Source organism: Artibeus jamaicensis, unplaced genomic scaffold, assembly GCF_021234435.1.
Source record: "Artibeus jamaicensis isolate MK-2021 breed Jamaican fruit bat unplaced genomic scaffold, CSHL_Jam_final contig_2002, whole genome shotgun sequence".
NCBI lineage: Eukaryota > Metazoa > Chordata > Mammalia > Chiroptera > Phyllostomidae > Artibeus > Artibeus jamaicensis.
Window position 1 is genome coordinate 855,456 of NW_026521408.1, and position 21,365 is coordinate 876,820.

The 21,365-nt window shown below is 37.3% G+C and overlaps 1 protein-coding gene across 1 annotated transcript in view; it reads left to right on the forward strand.

Annotated features, from left to right (window-relative positions):
- Positions 1-21,365, forward strand: part of RNF17 (ring finger protein 17) — a 163,111-nt gene that overhangs the window by 118,236 nt on the left and 23,510 nt on the right. Inside the window, exons 24-29 of the mRNA XM_053657917.1 lie at positions 4,637-4,727; positions 5,727-5,842; positions 7,377-7,666; positions 9,073-9,236; positions 16,209-16,328; positions 19,583-19,663. Of these exons, the coding sequence (XP_053513892.1) occupies positions 4,637-4,727; positions 5,727-5,842; positions 7,377-7,666; positions 9,073-9,236; positions 16,209-16,328; positions 19,583-19,663 (862 nt within the window). The remainder of the gene's footprint in view (positions 1-4,636; positions 4,728-5,726; positions 5,843-7,376; positions 7,667-9,072; positions 9,237-16,208; positions 16,329-19,582; positions 19,664-21,365) is intronic.

A 21,365-nucleotide genomic window follows, 5' to 3' on the forward strand; every position in this document is an offset into this window, starting at 1 on the left:
GTTTCTCTTTGTCTCTGTCTTTTCCTTTCTTTCCTTAAAGCAGTCCTTTTAGTATTTCTTGCAGAGCTGGTTTGGTGGAGGTGTATTCTTTTAGACTTCTTTTGTCTTGGAAGCTCTTTATTTGGCCTTCTATCTTGATGGAGAGACTTGCTGGGTAAAGTAGCCTTGGTTGCAGGCCTCTGGTTCCCATTACTTGGAATATTTCTTGCCATTCTCTTCTTGCTTGGAGTGTTTCCATTGAGAAGTCAGCAGCCAACCTTATTGGGGCTCCCTTGTATGTTACTTCCTTTTTCTCCCTTGCTACCTTTAAGATTCTCTCTCTGTCTTGGAATTTTGCCATTTTAATGATGATATGTCTTAAAGTGGGCTTCTTTGGGTTCCTCCTGATTGGGACTGTCTATATTTTTTGGATTTGTGTGATTTTTTTCTCTTATCAAATTAGGAAAGTTTTCCATCATTACTTTTTCAAATAGATTTTCTGTCCCTTGCTCTTCTTCTTCTCCTTCTGGTATCCCTGTTATTTGGATATTATTATGTTTCATATTGTCTTGCATTTCTCTTAATCCCTCTTCATTCTTTCTGAGCCTCTTTTCTGTTTCTTGCTCTTTCTGGGAGTTTTTTTCCACTTTGTCCTCCAACTCGCTGATCCAATCTTCTGCTTTATCAATCCTGCTTTTGATTCCTTTCACTGTGTTCTTCATTTCCTCTTGGCCCTTGCTGATAATTTCTATTTTTTTTATGTTGATATAGTTTTCAGTGAGTTTATTGTAATTCCCCTGTAGTTTCCGGTAGCTCATTTTGAGTTCTTTAAACTTCCTGATAATCCGTGCTTTGAATTCAAAATCTGATAGCTGACTTGCCTCTATTTCATGTAGCATTCTTTCTGAGGCTTCCTCCCTTTTTTTCATTGGGGGTTGTTTCTTTGTCTTCCCACTGTTTGTGAGACTCTTCTCGTTAGCTTCAGCTTCTTAAATTGATTGATTTGTTCTGGCTTCCTGAGTTATGGTGTGAACTTCTGTGGTATAATATGTGTGAGATTCAGTGGTGTAGTCTCCTTGATCTCCCCAGCTCACTGGTCTTGGGCTGTCCTTTACATTGGCTCTGAGTTTGTCTTTGGGTTTTGGTTGTTTTGGGGTCTTTTTTTGTGGGTTTTTTCCACCAGCTGGTGAACTGATGGTCCCTCTGTCCACCACCCATTTTAATTTGTTGTGCTGTTGAGGGCAGGTTGTGTTGAAGCTAGTTCTTCTGTGTGTACAGGGTTTTGAGGATTCTCTGTTACTGTTGTTCAGTTGTTTGCACTGGGTAGTTTCTCCACTGTTTAGTTGTATTTCCAGATAAGTCTTGGATTAAGGTTTGTGTGGTTTCCACTCTCTCCTTCACCTTCTTCTGTTGTTATCTGTTGATGGTTCCTTTGTTGTTGGGTTTGTTCTTCCAGTGGGTATCCTGGTGTTTACTGCTTCCATCTACTCTTTTTTGGTTTTTTTGTGATCAGTTGCAGGGGAAGGCAAAATGGTTTATGACAGCAGGAGAGTATTCTATGATATTTACAGTAGCAGCTGGTAGAGAAGCAACAGGAGATCCTTTTGGTATGTTTAGTGATAACTGTAATCTTCAACCCAACTAGCCACTTTTTAGAAAGGATGGAAAGAAGATAAGGCTCTTGTTGGGGAGGGAAGGTTTGTGAGTTGGATCTAGAAAGCAGTGAGGTTGTGGGAGGTCATTTTCTGAGGTAAGGTGGGAATAAAGGATGGTAAATAGGTGTAGTGTGAGAGAGAATAGAGTTACCCACTACAGTATTACAGTTCAGGAAACAATGAAGTGGGCTAAGATCTGGGATGGGTGTTGTGTAGTATTTACAATAGTATGGGTCAGCTGTTATTTAATAATATTAGAGAAACAATCATATGATAGAATCTATGAGGTACCAAAAATAGAAGTATTGGACCTTCAATAGTGTGTTGAGGGAGCACAGGTAAAGTAAAGCACAGTTAATTAGCAATAGACTATGAATGAGGGGACAGGGGAAACCTGTCAAATGATACAATATATCCAGCCAAGGCAAAGAAGACTATACAGAAAGAGGAGGAATATAAAGATACTATTAAAATAAAAGATGTAAGAATAATTAAAAAAATACATATATGCAGTAACTTGTGGCTTCTCTGCTATAGCAAAGTGAAATTTGTCTCTTTGTCTCTACTGTTGGGATGCCCCCTCTTTGGGTCCAACTCTGCTCTTTTCACAGTTCCAGGTTTTTTGTCTCTCTTGTTGGGGGAAGAAAAAAAAAAAGGCAGCAGAAGGGAGGAGAAAGCGATAAGTTTGGAAAGAAAGGAAGAAGGAATAAAACAAGAAAGAAGAAAAGAGAGGAAAAAAGTATTGAAGGATAAAACAATAATTAAGTTAAAAAATAAAAGATTACTTAAAAAAAAAAACTTGTTGGTTTCCAGCTGGCCAAACCAGTTTTTCTTGTCTCACTGACTGTAGCAGGCTCAGGGGGGATTGATGTGGCCTTTCTCCCTTCTCAGTGTACTCTGCCAGTCTCTTGAGCACTCTCCCAAGTTCCAGGCCTGTGCGTCTCCCCAGCACCTCACTGAAGGAATCCAGGTTCTTTTTAGAGCACTCTTTCCCCGGGAGTCACCGCCATGGTCTGGGGTGTGGGTTTGCATGCCTACCCAGGCTTCTCTGGTCTCGCAGGCTTGGACTCGAACCTTTCCCTGTTCTACGGGGGAACACCAGGGCAACTCTCAATTCTCCTAAGCTGGCAACTCTCAATTCTCCTAAGCTGGCAACCACAGACTCCACCGGTGATTATGGCCCCCTTGTTTGCTTCCTCGTGCCCATTCCTCTCTCTGACACTTCAAGCAAACTGGTCTGTCCTGATGTTTTCCAAACCGTGCCCAACCAGTTAGTGAGGGAGGTGATGATTTGGCTCTCTCCCAAAGACCTTGCTGCCAGCCCTGGGCTCCCAAGGAATCCGAGGCAGACCCAGCCCAGGCCCCTGGCGCCTGGCCTGATGGAGGCGTCATGACAGAGGCGGCAGCCTCGGCCTACAGCCTCTGTACTGGTCCCTCGGACCTTATTGATCTGTAGCCATCTCCTCACTGTCTGGTCTTTCAGTGTCTGCTACAGTTTCTGGACTCCTATTTTCTATATGTTGGGGCACTGTTGGCTATTTGCTGTGTTCTCCACAGATTGGCCAGGTTTTTCTCCCATGTGTGAGGGGAAGCAGAATTCTCTTTGTCCTACTTTGCTGCCATCTTCTCCATTCCAGGTTGAATTTCTTAAGCAGATTTTATTGAACTTGCATTGAGCTTGTGAATATTACTTAAAAACCCAGTGCTATGAGCTGTATGTAACCCCATTCAACTTTCAGTTTTACTAAATGGTATTATAGAAAAGTGTCCAAGTATATCAGTCTCTATTCATTTATTGACTCTATCAGAATAATCATGCCCTATCTGCTCTGAAGAAGGAGATATCACCAGTTGAAACAAATCAGAGTTTACAGTCAAAGACTCAGCACTAACCTAGAAGGCAGGACAGGCTGTGATGTCCTTGCACAGGCTTTCCTCTTAGAAGGGATTTCATAGGAGGGATACCTACTCTTCTTCACTGGAGCTTATTAGGAAACCATAGCTTTTTACACACTTAAATCATTATTCTTTTCACCAAAATATAGTTTTGTGTTTATTCCTCCCAGATTTCATCTACTTGGTTTTGAAATTCAAATTCCATTATTTAACATCTAGGCTTTCCTTTCTAATTCATTATCTGGAAATTTGAAAACATATCTCTGTGTCAGAGGTTGTAGTTTCCAGCGTCTGGGCCAAATCCTGATAATAAGCACCATGTATCTGGCCTATGGAAAGTTTTTAAATTTTTGAACTATTTAATCAACATATTTAATCAACAGTAGGTGCCATATAAATATTTGAATTTCTAGCTCTGTTGACAAAAATCAGAATATCTAGTTACTGAAGTAACAGTGTTGTTAAAGCTATTTGGCCTTCCTTCCAGAGTCACTAGCTATTGCTGGGTAAGTCTTAGCTGCTATTCATCACGGAGTATGGAATGTAATTTCACATATGGGAAGCAGCTCCATCTTCAATTAAAGCTGGGTGGGAGAATAATTTCCTCGTGCTTCATGTGTTACCCAGTTATCCACCATGCAAAGAAGCTCTAGTTGGGGATTGTCTTATATTTTCTCCCTAACTTGAAGTAAATCCATTTAGCCAACTGCTGTTATTTGGCTGAAAGAGATATACATACATGTACATGTGTACATTTTTCAGATATGGGCACAAATAGGAATATTACAGATCTGTTCCAAAGCTAAAAGACCCCTAAAAGACCCCAGAGACCTTCTCAACATTATTCTCAAAATCTTAATGAGCCATTTAAAGTTACAGGTTTAGCCAGCCTCTTTTTATCATACCTATGAGGATCTCATCATTTGAATAGAGTGAATAAAAGGCTATGAAATGGGGAGTAAAATTGTGGAAATAATAAAAGCCATGTTGATGTTGAAATTAATTTCTCACTACATATGTAGTAGTCTAATATATATGTATATGGTGATTGTTTTATTTTCATGTGTCCTATGCTCTTTGTTATAAAACAAGTTATTATTTTTTAGACCAACTGGTGGGAGTGACAAGTGGACAGCGACAGCTTGTGACTGTCTTTCACTGTATCTAACTGGAGCTGTAGCAACCATAATTTTGCAGGTGTGCATTGGTATTTCAATAGAAATGTACTGATTTTTTTATTGATGTTTTTATAATTCCATTTATTGATGTTTTTATAATTCCACTTTTTCTTGTTGAAAGAATAACAGCAAACTTGTTTTTTTCCCAAAACTTTTTTGCTGTTATTTCAAGTTAAAACACCTGTTTGATAATAGATGTAATATAAATGATCATATGAATGAACTAAAACATTTCTAAAGTAATATTCTTGAGTTGATAATTTGCATGTTACAAAATAATATATATGTATAATAGAGTGTATTTCTGAAGCCTTTATATATTCTTTCAAACTGGAAACTTAATTGGACTTCTTATGAAGTCATAGTAACTGTCATAAAAAGTGTCTGTGCCTATGGATTGGAGAAGAGGATATATATAGAATATGTCTTTCCAGAACATTTAAGGACATTCTTTGCCTCCTTTACTTTTTTCTAATTTAATATATTTTATTGCATTAATGACTAGAATTTTCCTGTATAAGTAATTTTTTCCATGTTACTTTTTTCTATGTGTACTTTCTTCATTTTATAATTTATATGAAGCAGAATATATGCTTCATAGTTCTTTCTGTTGCTTTTTGTAGGAAAAAAGGCACATTTGGGAAAATATTTTGATTTATAATTTGCAGAGTTTAGAACAATAGAGAACTTGTAACTGATGCGTATTCCTCCCCACCTTCTTTCTGGGATGAAAAAAAAAGTTGTTTTTCTATCTGTAGTTCCTTGACCCCATTTTGATAAGTTTTGACAGTGAAGCCTTCCTCCTGCATTTTACAAGACACCGTTTATCCCCATTGACTCTTTTCCAGGCTGTCTTCTCTATGATATATACATATATCAAAATTACTTGTCTGGGAGTTGTTTGTTTGTTTGTTTGTTTGTTTGTCTCTGGCTTGAGGAAATGTAGAGAAAATGCCGTGAAAAGTATATTGTATAGATTTCATTTTTGTGTCTTACTCTTGTGCTGCTCTTAAACCAGGAAAACAACATGACATGGCCATTACCTGTGAAAATTTTCTGCAAAGATGAAAAAGGAGAGCGTGTTGATGTCTCTAAATATCTGATTAGAAAGGGTTTGGCTTTGAGAGAAAGGAGGTATGAACCTTTTTTTTCTTTACATCAGTTCATGATGATGCTTCCTATTTGCCTGTGTAAATCTTCATGTCTGTGTGCTTTCAAAACTGAATTCATCTTGTTTGTTCTTAAAAAAATGATTTATAAACTAACCCTGAGGAGCCAGCTCAGAAACAGAGTCCTTCAGGATTGACAATTCCTTTATTCGAGCCCATCAGCTCTTGCATATTTAAACCCTTCTTTAAAATGATATATTTGCTTCTCTACTTTTCCCTTTGCTTTGGCATTTACACTGCAAATCAAAGGGAAGGAGATGAGGGGATGGTGTAGTAGGTACCAGATCTACACCCTTTGGCCTCATTTGCTTAGACAGAAATGTTTAAGTTTTATATTAACAATCCTGGTAGGTATACACCAAAAATGTGTTTTTGTGAAACAGAAATACGGGTAATGGAAAAACCTGTGATTGAATGATACTTATATTTAAAGATCCTTTAGGGAACTGCTTTCAGGACTTAAGTACTTTTGGTCCACAGGGAGAAAGATCAGGATATTGCAATACCCCTAGCTCCCTTTCTCCTTCTAGATGTAGAGGTCTATGCAAATCACTGACACATATTCCAAGCAGCCACCTTCTACCGTGCATGTCCACATCTCTATTTTTTAAAATTTTACATTATTATATCTTCCCTTATTTGGACCTGGGCCTCAGTCCTGATGAAATGGAAGGAGAATGAGAAATCAGAAATGAAATAGGTCATGAGGTGATTAGCCTGGCCTAGTGGGTGCTGCCCTAATACTGTGCAGTGGCCTGTGCTACCCCTGCATCTTTAGTCTCACATATGTCTCCCTTCTGGTTTACTGGCTTAAGACTAAAGCAATTCCTAATAAAAGAAATGTTAAAGAGAACAATGCTGGGTAAGTTAATACCTCTGATAGATAGCATCTGCTTTTACAGCACTAAAATCACCAGCTGTCTCAGAGTTGGGGACTGAGAGGGAGGGAGCCCTGGGACATGAGAAATTATGTAGCTCTTTATCAATGTGTATTTCCTTTTAAGAGAAAATATAGGAAAATAGAAGGAACACAAATCTGCTATAATTCTGCTAAAATAAGCAATGCTAATATTTTCTTCTAGGAATAGTACCATATTTTTCAGGGACTTACAGTATCTTTGTGTACATTCATATAGTATCTTATATGAATGTTGATAACTTGCCACATGTACATGTGGACTAAACCAGAATTAATCAGAAGACGTTGAATTTCCCAATGCTATCTAATACTTATGAATATTAGAAAATAATATGCAAATATAAGATAGAAAGCATTTAAGTGAAATCATATTTGTTTTTATCAAGCTCATTCATAATTTAAAATAATTTTTATTACAACTTAAATTATCCTCCTTTTCATGAAATGAATTAGACTAGTATATCCTAGACTACAGCAAATATTTTAAATTTCAAGTATATTAAAAGGATCCTGTTTAAATTGTTTTCTGCAGAATTTCTTATTGCTCATGATTAGATGTATTCTTTTTTGGATGTTACAGAATTAATAACTTAGATGACAGCCATTTATTATCTGAGAAGCCCCTGGAAATCCCCCTGAAACAAGAAGATTCAATAGTTACTGAGAATATTAAAATTAACTTTGACCTGGACAAAAAAGCTTCTGATACTATCAGTGAACACAAAGTATCTGAATTTAAAGAGAAAATTATAGAACCAAGACCCCCTGGATGCTATAAACCACCAGTTATTCCCAACATGAAAGTATTTGATGCAGTAGTCAGCTGCATTGGTGATGATGGAACTGTATTTGTGGTGCCTAAGTTGTCAGGTAAGATCTTTTATCTTGTAAGATTAGTCAGTATAAATCCTAGCTAGCAGCTCGCTCTCTAGTAAGAAGGACATGGATTGAAATACTTTGGACAATACTTAACTTCTTCTGACCTCCTTTTCACTGTAGTATTGTGAGGGTTAAATTAAATAATGCACACAAAGTGCTTTTCACAATGCCTAGTATATTAACATCCATTTATTGAGACACTGACAATAGATGTTAGGCCTAAGATAAGCACAGGCATGGTTTCAGGTTCCACATGTCTTAAGTGGATAGTTCTTTTATATTAGGCACTCACATAAGTTTGGAGGCTCTCTGAGAAAAAAAGAACACAGAAATATATATTCATCTAAAATTAGAAAAGACATCACCACAAATGATTGGAGGTTCAGGACCCTTTGAAGATACTCAGGTCTTCTCTGAAATCTTGTTAGGCTTACATACAATTTTTTCCTTTCTACAACTTGAGTGTGCCCAGCAACTCCCAGCAACTCTAGCACTTACAAGATTTATAAGCTCCTTTGGCTCCATAGTAAATCCACCTATAGATTAAAGGGATGGGGGCTATGAATTTGTTGAAAATTTTGTCTCATTTGTTGATTACTTTTTAATTTGAAAAACCAAATAACTGTGCAGTGGCTATTCTAGAACCAGGAAATCCTTTTAGAAGACATGAACAATGTTTGAGACCTCTAGCATTAGTACTTAACCCAGACATGTATAAATAGTCATAGCTAAAACTGCTTGACTATTATGTGTTAGGCAGTGTGCTAGACATTTTACATCTAATACCCTACAAAATGATAATGCAGGTAGATGCCATTATACCCAGTTCACAAAAGAACAAACTGAGATTTATGGGGGTAAAGGAACTACCCAAGATCATTCAACTAAAGAGGTAGAATTTGTATGGGAACTAACTCCAGAGCTTGTGCTCTATGCTATCAGTTATGGGGATATGTATTTACTGTGGAAATAATGGGCCAGTTAGCAGTAAGTAGCAACATGAGAATTTTATGTCCCAGGATTATGCCATATCTAAGCATAAGACAAGTTATGCCATATAACTTATCTTCTATTTTACTTAGGTGTGCTAAAAAATGGCATATTAGCCTATCTGGTACATAATTAAAGTTTTTGTGATTCTTAGACTTCCAAAAGAATGATTGCATTTATAACTAAAGATCAAAATAATTATTTACATGCTGTTGCTATGTTGTACATTTTGAAACATAAAAGCTATAATAATTGGATTTTTATTAAAGCTGTATAATGTAGGGACCGATTTTTAATTCTTTATAATATTATCTAAGTGATAAAGTTATTAAAGGTTAATGATGACTTCATTTGAAAGCAGTAGGAAACTTTTCCTAAATACTTTCTGTTTTTAATAACTTCTTCAGAATTTGAGCTAATAAAAATGATGAATGAAATTCAAAGTAATTTAAAATGCCTTGGTCTTTTGGAGCCTTATTTCTGGAAAAAGGGAGAAGCCTGTGCAGTGAGAGGATCAGACACTATGTGGTATAGAGGCAAGGTAATCGAAGTCATTGGTGGCACTATCAGGGTAAGTCGGACATTCTTCTGTGACTATTTTAAGACTAAATGCTATAACATTAAGTGGTCTTTTGAACATAAATACATGAAAGTTTGATTAATATGTCTTTTAATGAGTTCAGTCCTATCGGAAGACCAATAGATGTATTACATGTTTGTTTGTAATAAGAATTTTTGTTTTTATTTTTGAGTATATTTATAAACTTGAGCAACCAAAAAAAATACATCCAGGTAGAATTTGGACACTAGTACTTTAATGGTATCACTTATTTTTTTAAAATGTATTTTATTGATTATGCCATTACAGTTGTCCTCTTCCCCCCCTTCATTCCCCTCCACCCTGCACACCCCTTCCCTACCATTCCCCCCCTTTCGTTCATGTCCATGTGTCACAAGTTCTTTGGATTCTATATTTTCTATACTATTCTTGCCCTCCCCCTATTTTCTGCCTACCATCTATGCTGCTTATTCTCTGTACCTTCACCCACCTTTTCCGCCTCCAACTCTCCTGTTGCTAACCCTCCATGTGATCTCCATTTCTGTGGTTTCACTCTTGATCTAGCTGTCCTCTTAGTTTGCTTTTGTTTTAGGTGTGGTTGTTAGTAACTGTGAGTCTGCTGTCCTTTCACTGTTCATATTTTGTATCTTCTTTTTTTTAGGTAAGTCCCTTTAACATTTCATGTAATAAGGGCTTAGTGATGATGAACTCCTTGAATTTGACCTTATCTGAGAAGCACTTTATCTGCCCTTCCATTCTAAATGAAAGCTTTGCTGGATAGAGCAATCTTGGATGTAGGTCTTTGAATTTCATGACTTGGAATACTTCTTTCCAGCCCCTTCTTGCCTGTAAGGTCTCTTTTGAGAAATCAGCTGACAGTCTGATGGGAACTCCTTTGTAGGTGACTGTCCCCTTAGCTCTTGCTGCTTCTAGGATTCTCTCCTTCATTTGAATCTTGGCTAATGTAATGATGATGTGCCTTGGTGTGTTCCTCCTTGGGTCCAACTTCTTTGCGACTCTCTGAGCTTCCTGGATTTCCTGGAAGTCTATTTCCTTTGCCAGATTGTGGGAGTTCTCCTTTATTATTTGTTCAAATAAGTTTTCCACTTGTTGCTCTTCCCCCTTCTGGTACCCCTATAATTTGGATGTTGGAACGTTTAAAGATGTCCTGGAAGTTCCTAAGCCTCTCCTCATTTTTTTGAATTCTTGTTTCTTCATATTTTTCTGTTAGGTCATTTTTTTCTTTCTTCTGGTCCACTCTCTTGATTTGAGTCCCAGTTTCCTTTCCATCGCTATTGGTTTCCTGTGCATTTCCCTTCATTTCAATTAGTTTAGCCTTCATATGTTCCTCTAATTTGTGACTAAAATCAACCAGTTCTGTGAGCATCCTGATCACTAGTGTTTTGAACTGTGCATCTGATTCGTTGGCTATCTCTTTATGGCTTAGAATTATTTGCTCTGGGGCTTTGAACTGTTCTTGAGCCATAATGTTTTGGTCTGTTTGCGCCCGTTACATATAAGGGGTAGAGCCTTAGGTGTTCACCAGGGCGGGGCAACCCAGTTGCTGGGTTGTGATGCTATATGTGGGGGTGGGGTTAGAGAGGGGCAATGGCATTTGTTCTGCTCTCAGATTTCAGTCCTCTCTGCCGCTTCCCGAAAGCAAACCTGGCCCCCTGGTGCCAGCTCCCAGGTGTGTGGGCCTGTGCACCCTCCAGGACCCTGTGGGTCTCTCCAACAAACTCTCTGTGAGCCTGGGAGCCTCTCCCGGCACCTCGACCCTGAAAGTCTTTCCAATTGATGCTTTCAGGATCTAATTCCCATCACTGGGGCCCTAGCCTGAGGGTCTGTCTCACTGCTCACTCCTTCACTTAGTTTATCTGCGTGCCACTGTGTGACTGTGGTCAGCCACCGCCTTGGGCCCTCACTGGGTCCACTGTTGCCACCCTATGCCTGGGATCCGCCAACCGCTGCCTACATTCATGGGTCGGTCCAGCCGATCTTTCCTGCTCAACCCCGCTCCGCCGCTAACTCTGGCCCTCTTACTGGTCTGGCTGAATGGTTCGTTATTGTTGGACTTCTGTACAGTTCAATTTTCTGTGTTTTGGCTGTGTTTTTGTTACTAAAACTTTGTTGTCTTTAAGTTTGGTTGTGCAAGGAGGTACGTTTCCACCTACACGTTCATCTTGGCCAGAAGTCTGGTATCACTTCTTTATCATTGAAAGCCCTGTTTGTATACAGGATGTTAAGTCAAAACAACATGTTTCCCAGTACATTACATATTTCCTTGGCAAATCTGTTTACAGTCCAGCTAATTTACCTGATCGGGATAATGGTTACCTCCAGAATACTGAGATACAGTTCTTGAGTTTCATGAAATATCTTCAGAAAGAGCTTTGGAAAAAAATGTGTATATAAAAATACCTCCATTTTTAATACTGTATTTACTAAGTAAAGCAACTAACTCATGAGCAATTCAGCACTTGAAAATTTCAATTTTAGGAGGGGAGAAAAAAGCCTTTTGTTTACTTACATGGAGTTTATCATCTATTTAGTGATCATACCTAAGAATTACATTGTGCTTATGGTGTTTAAGGCTCTTTCACGTACGTGCATTCATGTTTCATAATTTGTCTCTAACTTTCATAGTTGTGGGTTATTTCCATTGTACTAATAGGATAATTTAAATTTAGTATCTCATTCTTAAATGTCTAAGTCTTGAGCTTTTTCTACTGTACAAGCTTTAAATGGTTGCAATAGAAGTAAAGTAGTTTCAAATTTGGGGTATTTAAACATTTGGATACTTACGGATTTATATGTTTAGGTATAAATGAGTCCATTTTCACATCATTTAGACAGCCCTTCTTTAATTGAAAAGTGAACTGAAATTCACTTTAAGTTACCATAACTTATGAACTTTACATACATGGAATTCAAATAAATAAGATGGTGGTGAACTTTATTTTTTCCCATACTTATATCTGTTCTTTTTAAAATTAATTTCAAAGTATTGTCATACTTTAATCATCACTTTTATTTTCTGTGGTCATTTTTTATTTCAAGTATGTACAATAAATTTTTCATTCAAAGTTTGTCCTATAATTGACATTAAGAAATAAACATTACATGAAACTGTATTTACCATAAGTACATTTAATATTCTCATTTTTTATTCAGCTCTATTCATTTTTAAAATTTTTCAGTTATACTTGAAATATAATGTTATATTTATTTTAGGTGTAGTACATAGTGATATTTATATAATGTACAAAGTGTTCCCACTGATAAGTCTAGTACCTGCTTGGCATTATATGAAGTTATTACAATATTATTTACTATATACCTATGCTGTACTTTACATCCCTGTGATCTGTTTCATTTTTTAATTTAATTTTTATTGTATTTTTTTCATTACTATTCAGTCCCTTTATACCGCCTCCCTCTAACAGTCACCACACTGTTGTTCATGTGCATGAGTCCTTTTTTGTTTTTGCTCAATCTTTCCACACCGTAATCTCTGTGCCACCCAACTGCTGTCATCTGCTCTCCATCTATGGGTCTGTCTCTGTTTTAATTATTAATTCAGTTTGTTCATTAGATTCCACATATGGGTGAAATCATATGGTATTTGTCTTTCTCTGACTGGCATATTTCGCTTAGCATAATGTTCTCCAGCTCCATCTATACTGTCTCAAAGGGTGAAATTTTCTTCTTTTTTATTGTCAAGTACTATTCCACCATGTAAATGTCTCATAGTTGTTTTATCCACTCATCTACCAATAGACACTTGAGCTGCTTCCATATCTTGGCAGTTGTAAATACACTGCAATGAACATAGGGGTGCTTATGTTCTTGTCAATTAGTGTTGTGGGTTCCTTTGGATATATTCTCAGAAGTGGGATCACTGGGTCAAAAGGCAGATCCATTTTTTATTTTTTCAGATATCACCATACTGCTTTCCACAGTGGCTGCACCAGTCTTCATTCCCACCAGCGGTGCAAAAGTGTTCTCCTTTCTTCATATCCTCACCAGCATTTGTTTGTTGATTTATTAATGATAGCCATTCTCACAGGTGTGAGATGGCACCTCATTGTGGTTTTAATTTGCATTTCTCTGATGACTATTGATGTTGAGAAACTTTTCTTCTGTCTATTAGCCATCTGAATGTCCTCTTTGGAGAAGTGTCTATTCAGGTCTTTTGTCTATTTTTTAATTGGATTTTTTTTTGTGTTGAGTCTTGTGAGTTTTTTATAAATATTGGATATTAACTCCTTATCCAAAGGATGGGAGTACTCATCCAGATGAGTACTCCACCAGATGTATTGGTGAATATGCTCTCCCATTTCGTGGGTTGTCTTTTTTATTTTGTTGATGATTTCCTTTGCTATGCTAAAACTTTTTAGTTTGATGTAGTCCCATTTGTTTATTTTTTTCTTTTGTTCCCCTCACTTAGGGAGATATAGCTGATTAAAAATTGCTACAAACTATGTCTAAGATTTTGCTGTGTTTTCTTCTAGGATTTTTGTTTTCAGGTCTAACATTTAAGTCTTTGATCTATTTTGAATTTATTCTTGTGTGTGGTATAAGAAGATGGTCTAGTTTCATTTTTCTGCACCTCTCTGTCCAATTTTCCCAACACCATTTATTAAATAAACTATCTTTAGTCCATTGTATATGCTTGCTTCCTCTGTTGAATATTAGTTGACTATAAAGATGTGGGTTTATTTCTGGGCTCTCTATTCTGTTCCATTTATCTATGTGTCTCTTTTTATGCCAGTACCATGCTGTGTGGATTACCATGGCCTTATAGTACAGTTTGACATTAAGTAACATGATTCCTCCAACTTTGTTCTTTCTCAGGATCACTGTTGCTATGTAGGTTCTTTTGTGCCTCCATAAAAATCTTTGAAGTATTTGTTTTAGTCTGTGAAATACATCATTGGAATCCTGATAGGAATTGCATTGAATCTATAGATTGCTTTGGGTAGTATGGACATTTTAATGATATTAATTCTTCCTCTCCAGAAACACAGTATGTGCTTCCACTTACTTGTATCTTCTTCAGTTTTTCTTCAGTGTCTTATAATTTTCTATATACAGGTTAGGTTTATTCCTAGGTATTTTATTCTCTTTGAAGCAATTGTAAATGCAATTGTTTTTCTTAATTTCTTTTTCTGTTCATTATTGTCATATATAAATGCAACTGATTTCTGGGTATTAACTTTGTATCCTGCTACTGTACTAAAATCATTTATCAGTTCTAGTGGTTTCTTGGTGGAATATTTGAGGCTGCCTATGTACAGTACCATGTCATCTGCAAATAATGACAGTGTTACTTCTTCCTTTCCAATTTGGGTGCTTTTTGTTTCTTCTTCTTGTCTGATTGCTGTGGCTAGGACTTCCAGTATTATGTTGAATAAGAGTAGTGAAAACAGACATCCCTGTCTTGTTCCCAATCTTAAAGGGAATGGTTGTTGTTTTTGTCCTGCATCAAAAAGGAGTGATGCAGGCAGTGTGTTTGTTATGTATGACCTTTATTACGTTGAAGTATGTTCCCTGTATTCCCACTTTGCTGAGAGTTTTTATCATGAATGGGTGTTGGACTTTATCAAATGTTTTTAATGCATCTATTGACATGATCATAGGGTTTTTATCCTTTCGTTTATGTGGTGAATGACATTTATTGATTTGCAAATCTTGCAGCAACCTTGCATTTCTGAAATAAATCCCACTTGACTATGGGTATAATACTTTTGATGCACTGCCATATTCAGTTTGCTAGTATTTTGTTGAGAATTTTAGCATCTATGTTCATCAGGGATATTAGCCTATAGTTTTCTTTCTTTGTAGTGTCTTTATCTGGTTTTGGAGTCAGGATATTGCTTGCCTCATAAAATGAGTGTGGGAGCCTTCCCTCCTCTTGAATTTTATAAAACAGTTTGAGAAGGAGAAGTGTTAGTTCTTCTCAGAACATTTGGTGAAATTCACCTATGAAGCCATCTGGTCCAGGGCTTTTGTTTGTTGGGAGGTTTTTTGTTGTTGTTGTTACTACTTCATTTTCACTAGTCGTGGTCTGTCTATTCAGGTTCTCTGGTTTTTTCTGATTTAGTTTTGGAAGATAATATGCATGTAGGAATTTATCCATTTCATCTAGGTTGTTCAGTCTGTTGGCATACAATTGTTCATAATATTTTCTCACAATCCTTGTATTTCCTTGGTGTCAGTTATCATTTCTCCTTTTCCAATTCTGATTTTATTTAATTGGATCCTTTCTCTTTTTTCCTCAATGAGTCTGGTTAAATGTTTGTCAATCTTGTTTATCTTTTCAAAGAACCAGCTCTTGGATTCATTGATCCTTTGTATTGTTTTTTTTAGACTCTTTTTTATTTATCTCTGCTCTGATCTTTTATTATTTCCTTCCTTCTACTCACTTGGGGCTTCAGTTGTTGTTCTTTTGCAATTATAAGTAGTTATTACAATATTAGTGACTATATTCCCTATGCTGTACTTCACAATCCTGTGATCTATTTCATTTTTAAAATGCTAATTGCCAAGATAACCAAAGAAGGAACTTTTTGAAACTGAGAAATACTGAGAAGTTGAGAGATTCTCCTTTACTAAATGTAAATGAGTGCTTCTAAAATACTTGGAGAAAAAAACAAAACAGAAATTTTAAATTACCATAAAAAATGTATTCGTTTCCAGGAATTTGTAAGTCTAATAACGGCCAGTTTATTCGGGCTTTTATTTGTTTGGTTGGTTGGTTTTTGTTTGTTTTATAAAAGCTCTGGTTTATGTGAAAAAAACCTTTTAGCAATGTTAGTACACTATGGGATGAGGGTATATGATGTTGCTTTCTTCTAAAGATTTTTCAATTTGATATTTAGATATCTTATTAAGATACTATTTTTATAAGCCCCAGGAGTTTCTTCTGTCTCTTAGTTTGAATAGTAAATTTTAATATAAATTGCATTTATCTTGTTTCAGGTACAATATTTAGATCATGGACTCACTGAGAAGATTCCACAGTGCCATCTCTACCCTATTTTGCTATATCCTGACACACCCCAGTTTTGTATTCCTTGTCAGCTCTATCGTACCATACCTGTGAGTAAACAGTTATCTATAGGATGATTACTTTATTTTTGAATTATAATATGCTATTACAGTTGTCCCAATTTTCCCCCTCCACCCAGCAATCCCCACTTCATGTCCATGAGTCATGCAGAGGTTCTTTGGCAACTCCATTTCCTATACTGTATTTTATGTCCATAGGTCTATTCTGTAACTACCTATTTGTACTTCTTAATCTTCTCACATCTTCACCATTCCCCATACCCACCATCCCATCTGGCAATCATCAAAATGCTCTTTGTATCCATGATTTAGTCTTTGTTCTTTTTGTATGCTTAGTTTCTTAGAGTCAATTGTTGATAGATGTATATTTATTGCCATTTTATTGTTCATAGTTATCTTTTTCTTAAAGAAACCCCTTTAACATTTCGTGTAATAATGGATTGATGATGATGAGCTCCTTTAGTCTTTTTCTATCTGAGAAGCTCTTTATCTGCCCTTTGATTCTAAATGATATTTTTTGCCAGATAGAGTAAACTTGTCTGTAGGTACCTGCTTTTCATGACTTTTAATATTTCTTGCCAATCCCTTCTAGCCAGAAAGTTTCTTTTGAGAAATCGTCTGATAGTCTTATGGGAACTCCCCTATAGGTAACTAACTGCTTTTCTCTTGCTGCTTTTAACATTCTCTGTTTATCATTAAGCTTTAGCATTTTAATTATGATGTGTCTTGATCTGGGCCTCTTTGGATCCATCATGTTTGAGAGTAACTGTGCTGCTTGGACTTCTATGTCTAATTTTCTTCCAAATTAGAGAAGTTTTCTTTCATTATTTTTTCTGATAGCCATCCAATTCCTTACTCTTTCTCTTTCCCTCCTGGCACCCCTGTGATGCAAATGTTGGACCTCTTGAAGTTGTCCCAGAGTCTCCTTATGTTATCCTCATTGGGTTGGGGGAGGTTCTCTATTCTTCTTGTTCTGATTGATTGATTTTGCTTCTTATGTTCCAAATCATTGGTTTGATTCTTGGCTTTATCCATTCTACTGTTGTTTCCCTGTAAATTGTTTTTATTTCAATTAGTGTAACCTTTGTTTCTGACTGGATATTCTTTTATGCTGTTGAGGTTCTCACTAAGTTCTTTGAGCTTCCTTATAACCAGTGTTTTGAGCTCTGTATCTGAGAGATTGCTTATCTACATTTTGTTAATTTTTTTTCTGGAGTTTTGGTCTGTTCTTTCATTTGGGACATGTTTCTTCGTCTCCTCATTTGGGCAGCCTCCCTGTGTTTGTTTATATGTATTAGGTAGAGTTGCTATGACTCCCTCTCTTGGTAGCACAGCCTAATGAAGTACAGTGGCATAGTCTCCCCTATCACCCAAGCTGAGTACTCAGGGTGCACCCTATGTTCAGGCTGAGTACAGTCTCCTCTTGTAGTTGAGCCTTGATTGCTATTGGCAAGTCAATGGGAGGAGGGATTTACCTAGGCCGGTCAGCTACAAGGACTGGCTATGACTACTTACCACCAACCTCTGTTCTCCATGGAGGATCATCTGTGCTGTGACTGTGCCATGGTGCTCGACAGGGTCTGTCGCCATCCACTGGATGCACAAGCCCTGGGGTTTCCAGGGTGGTGTAGGCCCCACCTATATTTTGCCTGGGGCCATCCTGCTTGAGATATAAAGCAATCTTAGATGGCTGCTACTTGTGCTGGGCTTGGAGATTTCCAGGCAAATCCAAGCTGTAAATCTAGTCTGGTTGCTGTTAGTGCAGGGCCTGTGACCCCTTAGTTAGGGGTATGGAGGCTGAGGACTCACTGAGACTGGTTGTTGCTTGTTTGAGAGAGTTTAGGAAGTTATGAAGCATGAGCCAAGACAAGCCACTACTATGGAAAAGCAGCTTGGGTGGGCCTGTAAGTTGGGTGGGATTGAGTCTTTGGGGATCTCTAGGGTGGGTCAAACAGTGTTAGGTTGATGGAGTCTCATATGGCACCAGCTTGTCAGTTCTTTGACTCCTTTGGGGTTTGGTTTAGGAAAGGAACAATGGCCTTTGCTTGCCTTTATTCCAGACACTTCACTTACTCCCTGTATGCTACTGGTGTCTTTTAAGCTGCTACCCTGGTGCTGAAGCCCAGAGGGAGTGAGTCTGATTCAGTCGTTTTGTGGGTTCTTTCAAAGGAACTGCTTAGGACTGCAGAAGTTTCTTCCGCTGAGTCAGTCCCCACTGATTTTGCAGCCAGAAGTTATGGAGACTTATTTTCCTGGCACTGGAACCCTGAGTTGGGGGACCTGATTTGGGTGTGGGACTCCTCCTTACCCCTCTTGGATTTTTATCCAACACACTTGGGTGGATGTGGTTTCTTTAATTCCGTACTTGTCAGACTTCCATTCACCCTGATTTCTGACAGTTCTGAGTGATGGGTGTTCTGTATTTTAGTTGTAATATTGATGTGATTATCAGATGATTAATTTTAAATATTGTTTATTAACAATTTTCTAGAAATTTGAATGTAATAAAAATAATAAAACATTTATTATGCCAGCTAAGGGGCCTTTATGAAGAAAACTACAGACTTATACTGAAGGATTAAAAAATCTGAATAAATGAAGAGAATTAATATTTTTATAGATGCAAAGGCATAAGCTTATACAAGTTATTTCTTCATTAAATATAATTTCAATAGATTTGAAGCTGGAAATGAGATAAAGGACTGAATGTTAATTATCTCTTGCTCCATACACAACAAAGAAGCCGAGACTCAGTGATCTAAATTATCAGTAAACTTTGTTTTCATTTCACGAAGTTTCTGTGACCACGGATTAGGTGGTTTGGCTCAGGGTTCTTGGTGGTCCTGCAGTCAGTGCCACCAGAGGTGTGGTCATCTTTCACACCCCATCTGGAGGATGCTGGAGGCCCCGGTTCCTTGTTCTCAGCATGTGAAACATAACAAGCACTGCTCCCTAATAAACACATTTTGTAGACATTGTAATACATATTGTACAAGTACCACATTTGCATTTTTAAAAAGTATTATCATGCTTTATTTTTATGCAGGCTTATATTTTTAAAGCACAAAATGCTTTAAGAGGTTATGATGGTGGGAAGCTCAGTCAAATACTAGTTTTTTAAGATAATTTCTATCGTACACCCATGGTATCCTCTGAAAATTGCTTATATATTTTGTACTGTTCTCCAGTGGTATGTGTTTATGGCTACTTTTGTATATCTTCATTTGCTTCCTGAATTATTTTATGAAAGTGTGAATGATTCTTACTTTATTCCTTTCAAATAGGTTGGGGGTATCTGGCAACCAGATGCAATAGAACTCCTTCAGGAACTGCTTTCAAAAAGAGAAGTGGAAATTCATGTTATGGTAATTTGTACTTAAAGCATATATCATTGATTTAAATTGTTTGCCATAAAGTATTATAGGTAACATAATTTGAGGCATATTTTTATGATGAATGATATTCCTATATTAATGTAAACTACTTATTGATATAAAGAAGTTACCACTTTGGTTCCTAGGTTTATTTTAAAAGATTTTATTTATTTACCTTTTTTTTTTTTAGAGAAAAAGGGGGAGAGAAACATCAGTGTGTGAGAGATACATGTATATATTGCCTCTTGTACTCCCCAGCTAGGAACCTGGCCCAAAACCCAGGCATGTGCCCTGACTGGGAATCGAACCAGTGACCTTTCAGTTCGCAAGCCAGTGCTCAATCTACTGAGCCACACCAGCCAGGGCCCTGGGCTAATTTTAAATAAAGCCAAGCTTGAGCAGGTTTCTGAGAACTTTTATAAGCATTAAAGTCAGTAATTTGTAAGATTCTTTAACAACTTATTTTGATAGCAGGGAGCAATATCAAAAAATAAGATGTGTTTAAAAATGTATTTGGTAGCCCTGGCCTGATAGCTCAGTTGGAGTGTCATTCCATGAAACAAAAGATTATGGGTTCAATTCCTGGTCAGGGCATATACCTAGGTCATGGGTTTGATTCCCAGTTAGGACACATTGCCTGAGTTGCGGATTCAGTCTCTGGTCAGGGCACATATGATATTCAGCTCATCGATGTTTCTCTTTCCCTCTCTCCCTTCCTCCTTCTCTCCCTCTCCCCCTCGCTCTAAAATCAATAAACATATTCTAAGGTAAGGATTTAAATAAATAGTTAAAAGTATATGTAGTAGTTTTCAGGGCATGCTGCAACATGGAGCACTATACTAGTTGCAGGTAAAACCCTGTGCTCAAAGACCACCTCCAGTCAAGGACACAACTAGATGCCAGATGTAAGCCTCAGAGCTGTATACTCTGAAGTCACTTGCTAAGAGCCTAATGACTGGTGAAATGAGAAAGTGCATAGGGACTTAGAGATAGTGAGAACTGAGGTAGTTCTTAAAGGAAAGGTAGGAAAGTTCTCCTGACCAGGGAAATGGAATTCACCAGGAGACACAGAGAGACAAATGAGCATGGCATATTTTTTAAAGAAATAGTATAACTGTTTGACTAGAAAAACAGAGGTTTTGGGAGAAAAAAATAGTGGTGAATAGGATTTAAGAAAGTGGTCAGTCAATGGGGCCCCATTGGAGATTTCTGAGCAGTGAGTGAGTTAAGAAGATTACTCTGCAGCTATATTTGAGGATTCCAGTAGAAAGGTACAAAACTGTAAGGGAAGTATTTCTCTGTGAAAGCTGTGATGATAGGGTGATAAAGACCTAAGAAGAACCACAGACCCACATGAATAAGAACATAGAGGAGCCATTAACGTTGCTTACGTTAGTATCCAGAGGCCCTCTGGTTACTCACAGCCACTGTTGAACATCACAGAAGTAAGGCAAGGGATTCAGATTTTTTAGTTTATCGAGGCAGCTTTCTCTGCTGGTTAGTTTAACATACGAGAACAACCTGTAGTATAGTAAGTCCTCAAACAAAAGGAAAAGTTAAGTTTCTAGGCATCTTATCTATGTTTTAAGTGAAGGACCTGCTGTGTACCAAACACTGCTCAATGTCTCAGAAACCATGGATTTGTATGTCCTGCAGCCCTACTGCCCACCAAACTTTCCCCAGGCCTGGAGGG